Genomic DNA, 5,547 nt, shown 5'->3' with positions numbered 1-5,547 from the left:
ACACACACACACACACACACACACACACACACACACACACACACACATACGACATACTTGCTGCCCAGATGAAGAGGAGTTAAACAAAAGTAGTTATTCTTCTTTGAAATGTTTATTATAAACGAGGTACAGAAAAACATCCCATTTTTGTCAGGAATTGTTGATTAAAGCAGAAACAAGAGGATTCTTCACAGGAGAAGTTTACTAGCTTACAGTTCGTAAATACTGCAAGGGGTTCTATTTAACAAGCTTTCAACACAGCGTTCTGAGCCTTACATGAGCCTCCAATAGGAGAATCATCACCATGGTGCCCTGGATTCTTACATCTTTGAAGAATTGAAAAGAAATACAACCAAGAGGGGGAATCCCTTGTCCTTAGAACTTAGAGAGAAAGCCAGCAAGGTATGAAAATTGGCTTTCAGGTACCCTTTATCTCTGGCACCAGCACTGATCTCCATGTTAGCCATCTGACCAGGCTGTGTGCTAGAGGCTCCCACATGCTGAAGAGTCTGTCTTTTCAAATGTGTGTGGTTCTGAGGCAACCATTTTCCTCCTCTCCTTCAGCTTGCAGGGGTTCTCAATGGCTCGGTTGCCCCCCTTATACACTCCTTTGCTGGTTTTTTCAACTGGAGTTTTGCAGCAATGGCGATGGCCTTGTGGTTTCATGAAGCAGATGAAGACCTGCAGCATGTGTGTCAGCTCCCCTGGAGGTTAATTAGGTGCTGCGTGTACCTGGGGGTCTGCTCTGTCCAAAGTGTGCTCCCGTGTCTGTGTGAGTCAGAGCCCTACTGTCCTCAGGCTTACTGTGCTCTGATTTCCTCAGCACGGGCATAATTGGTTACATCAGATACCCCTTTCATTTCACTCTATTGACTGTTTTATATCAATTCCAAAATAGTCTTGAAAGGAGAAATACCCAGGCAAGCACATCTCTTGTCATTTAGCGGTGATAAATGACTGGCTTTGTAGAACATTGATTTGATTTCTTTCAAAACGGCTGCCCCCATGATTTAAAAAGTTTTATATTACCAGTAAAACATTAGTTATTTGTTTCCTCATTTTTGCTTTTTTTTTTTTTTCTGGCTGCATTTGGTACCTCGTGTGTGTGTGTGTGTGTGTGTGTGTGTGTGTGTGTGTGTGACTGTACCCCTTTGCATATCTGTGTCATACCCTCATTCATTCATTCATTCATTCATTCATTCCTTGGGCAGACACACATGAAGGATCACCTGTGCTAAGTGGAAAAGACAGAATGGTCAGTTCTACCCTCTTAAAACCCAGAGTCTGCCTCTGACAGTGATTTTTTTTTTTCTAGCTTTCCTTTTTCTGATTGTTTGTTTCCTGATAGAAGTATTCCTTTCTGTTTGATTTGTAGGAAAGCGGGTCTCATCCTTTCCCAGCTTGGAGATCTGAGCAGCTGGTGCAATGGACTCCTTCAGGAGCCCAAGATAAGCTTGAGGCGTGGTTCGCTCAAATACCTGGGCTGCCGATACAGTGAGATCAAGCCCTACGGACTGGACTGGTCAGAGCTCAGCCGGGACCTCAGGAAGACATGTGAGGAACAGACCTTGAGTGTCCCCTACAATGACTATGGAGACAGCAAAGACATCTAGCACCACGGGACCAGGAAATAGCTTCCAAAATAAAGCAGGAGAGAAGAGGGAGACATCAGGGTTGGTTTGTGGATATCTAGACATTTTTTTTAATGGAACATCCAAAGCTCCACAGGTACCTTCTAAACCAGGAAGAGAATGACCCTTGCTCCCTGCAGGACTTGTCCAGTGTGATAATCTCCACCTGCATGACCAGTCAACCCGTCAGCCAGTAGCTTCATGCAGCACTGTTTTGTTTGTCTGTTTGTTTTTCTTTTCTTCGTCTTACAAGATTATCTTGAAACTCACTTTGACATTCATTTGATTCATTCATTTTTTTTTTCCTTCAAGAAGTTTATCAGGATGCTCAAGAGCTCCATCCTGCTTCCTACGAAAGGCCTAAGGTGCAGGGACTTCTGTTTAATGGGTTCTGGGGACAGAAGTGATTGCATGAAGCTCCACTTGCCTCATGCCCCAGCTCAGGCCTTTCTTAGGAAGCACTGAAATGCTGGGAGCCAAGGCATGCACCGAAGAAGATGATGAAGTGACCCATGTCTTTTTCTCACAGGTTTTCTCCCAGGCTCTCCTGTTACGATCTCCACACCTCACAGGTGATTCTGTTATAGGTCCATTGGGCCTTATAAAGTTAGGTCTTCCCTCCCCTGTGTTAAACCAGGACTACAATTTCTGGTGGATTTCTATCCTTTTTCCTAGACAACATGAACTTTGAGAAGCAGTGAGTCATCACCTGTCAAATGTAGCTCCAGAGAGGGGCTCCCTGCAAGACTACTTAGCAAGCCCCATTGCAGGAAATAAGTGGAGTTTGTTTTAAAATATTTGTACACTCCTAGACTACCATCAGAGATCTAAGAGCCTTGATTCTGCTTGGACTGGCTCTCTTTACCTGGACAGAAAGAACTTAATTGATAGCTAATCCAACCCAGGAAAGAGAGTGTTTCAACGAACTAAAGATATTATCAATCTCAACAGCGTTTCTGTCCATACTCCCCTTACTAAATTTTCTTAATTATATTGTAAATGTTGGCAGTCCTTTCTCTGATGAAAGTCAGCAGAGTTCTGTCATTGTCACTGCCTGCCCATCCCCCGACTCTGCCAGTTACTGAAAAGCAGCAGAGCCTCTGGGTAGACCAGAACATCTGGTGATGGCACATAAGGACTAGGGCTCCGTTTGCACTCACTGCCCAAGAATGATGTGGAGACCGAGCTAACGGGAAGGCTAGCCTTTCAGAAACAACCTCATGGGACTAGGTTGACTAGCAATGACCCAATGTACATTCAGCCAGGTTGACTTGGCTGGAACTCGTCATGTGGAAACACATGACACGGGTCTGGAAGACTCTATGACTCAGTCGCTGAACCTTATTCATGTTTTCCAATTAGAAATAATGACAGACAGCATTGACTCTTTGCCATGTGATGCATACTACTATAAACGACTGAATTCTGAAAGTTCTTTTTTTATCTACCTTTTGGTGAGGGATGAGAAAAACCAAGGCAGGGAGGTAATTCATCTTTCCCCAGGCCTCTCATTCACTATATGCCCTGCAGGATGAGCTCACTGTCTCTAGAGCACAGGAGTTTAACCACACTATGTTGCCTAAAGCACACAACTATTGAAGCTCTAAGCTCCACAGGGAACCTTCCCAGAGAACTTTACTTTTCTAAGGAACCATGTATAGATGTTCCCCAGTGTAACAAAAAGACAAGGAGCCAAAGTACACCAACAGCTTTTAGAGTCAGGGCACATTTGGTGCCTTCCGCACTGCCACACACTGGCTTCCCCATGGATGGGTAGGGAGAAGATTAAATTGCAGGCTGGTCTTATTCCTCCTCTTGCTTCTTTCCAGAGAAATACTGGAAAAACTTACCTTATACTTTTTTGCCTCACAGATTCCCTAACTTTTAGAACAAAACACAACTGAAACTTGGCTGTTTCCCCTGTGGTCAATGTAGGGACTTCAGTAAAAGTGCATCCAAAGGCAAGTTCTTCACCATTGCCAGAGAAGAGGACGCTATGGGCCAGTATGGCAGGGCATGTAGCATCGCTTACTGATGTTCTTTTTCCATTTTTCTATTCAACCTATGAAGAAAATGGTGTGTTGGTTTTGAGCAGGAGGATAGTGAGGCTGCTGATGCCTTCTAGTCTTGTTGGAGATAGGACCTTGCAGGCTCAGGAGGGAAGACAGGGAATGTTGTTAAATCACTACTCTCTTATGCACCCCTGCCCCATTCTGATTTTACTCCAGGCATACTCTCTGCCACCTTTATACCTTGTTCTCTGAAGCTATCTCATCTCCTACACATATCCTTTATCATCCACCTTGCCCTCCCTTCTCCTTGACTGCCTTATTCATTCATTGTGCTCTTGGGTTCTCTTCTCTTCAGATGTGTGTGCCTATATACACACCCTCATTCCCAAGCTCTACACACACAACCCCTATGACTGGTGCAATGGACTTTTATATTAAAAAGTCCAACATAATTGGGTCAGGGGTAGTCTTGAGATGGTTATACATGCGGCTGGAGGACTTTTACTCTCAGAGAGATACAAATCAAACCCTGCCAATAATTTTCAGTTCTTGCCTGAAGGAACTGTCTAGAAAGGCTAATGCAATTGAGCCAGTATTAAACCTCATTTCCAAACTGCCAAACAGGTCTTAAGGGAGCCACTTCAGTCCACCTAAACCCTTCCAGTTCTGTGTCCAGCTGAGACCTCCGTGTTTCATCTTGAATGTACACAAACTACTGTATAGCATCAGACCCTTAACTGAATGTGCAATTGTTTCTCTTGGAGTTTGGTCCATTTGTTCTTTTTAATTAACTGCACTCCTTGATAGTCAAATGTTATATTAAAATTAATTGTGAAAACACTCCACTACTGTAGAAGGAAGGGACAATATAATATGACCAACTTCAACTATACCAGTGTTGTTTAAGAGAATTATTGTACAATTATGAGAAATGAAGTAATTGACTAAATAATAAAGAAAGCTGTCAGTAAGTGTTGAGTGTGTGGATATTACCTCGCGTCTCCTCATAAACTGAGTGATCACAGTGACCCACTGGTGAATTAAATTTTTAAATGGTATAATTTTGGTTCCAAATACCTAGGCTTTGAAGTCATCATCTTAACTAGAAACAAAAGTTGGTTTCTACTTACCTTTTTATTTGGCAGTGATTTTAGTCTTTTATCCCTTCCTCTAAGTAAGCAGTAAGTAGACCATCTTTGCATCATATTCACTGTATTCCAGCCACAGAGAGATGCAAGCTTGACCTGTCAAGCATGGCCTTCCACAATGAACACATCACCACAAGAAGAAAATAGACTGATACAAAGCACAAAATGGGAGAAGAGGAGCTGAAGTTCAGACCTTGTACATCTAAGAAAAGTGTTGACAAAGGCTATCCCTAATCCATTCTTGTGCTTTGCAAAAAGGCCTTTGGGATTAGCTAGATGTTATGAAATGTCTCCTGGTGAATAACCCAACATGAATTTTTTTTTTTCACTGTACAATGTGGGGAAAAAGAAAAAAAAAAACGCTAGATGTTTCTTGTCTGCCACCAAAACATGATTCACTTTAAATTCATCAATAATCAAAGGTTAAGAGTCTGGGCTTAATATAAGCTCTGAAAAGCAATGATCAAAGCCTTAGGCCCTGCCCAGGCAGGGATGATTAGAAGAATACACAGGCTGTGGCAGCACTGCAGTTTGGCCACAAACTCTTCCACACCTCTTTCAACTAAAAGTGTGTTTCTCTGCTTCTCCCCTCCAGTCCGCACAGGTATATGGCTGTTTTGATCAATAGTTTATGATGGAAGTGACAGTTTGTGGCTTCTACATCACAGTCAAAAAGGCTTTGGGTTTTACCTTGCTCTGGAGCTGATATGCTTGGAGCATTCGGTCTTCACGTAAGAAATCCAAGAGTTGGAGGTA

The 5,547-nt window shown here is 42.9% G+C and overlaps 1 protein-coding gene across 3 annotated transcripts in view; it reads left to right on the top strand.

Annotated features, from left to right (window-relative positions):
- Positions 1-4,608, top strand: part of Astn1 (astrotactin 1) — a 330,303-nt gene extending 325,695 nt beyond the window's left edge. For all 3 annotated transcript variants that reach the window (XM_055624474.1, XM_055624472.1, XM_055624473.1), the window contains one exon: positions 1,376-4,608. In XM_055624474.1, coding sequence (XP_055480449.1) covers positions 1,376-1,613 — 238 coding nt within the window. In that variant the 3' untranslated portion in view covers positions 1,614-4,608. The remainder of the gene's footprint in view (positions 1-1,375) is intronic.
- Positions 4,609-5,547: the final 939 nt, after the last annotated feature.

This window comes from Psammomys obesus, unplaced genomic scaffold (assembly GCF_907164565.1).
Source record: "Psammomys obesus unplaced genomic scaffold, mPsaObe1.curated_primary_1811, whole genome shotgun sequence".
Lineage (NCBI taxonomy): Eukaryota > Metazoa > Chordata > Mammalia > Rodentia > Muridae > Psammomys > Psammomys obesus.
The sequence above is the reverse complement of the archived record's forward strand: the minus strand, read 5'-3'. Positions and strand labels throughout refer to the sequence as shown.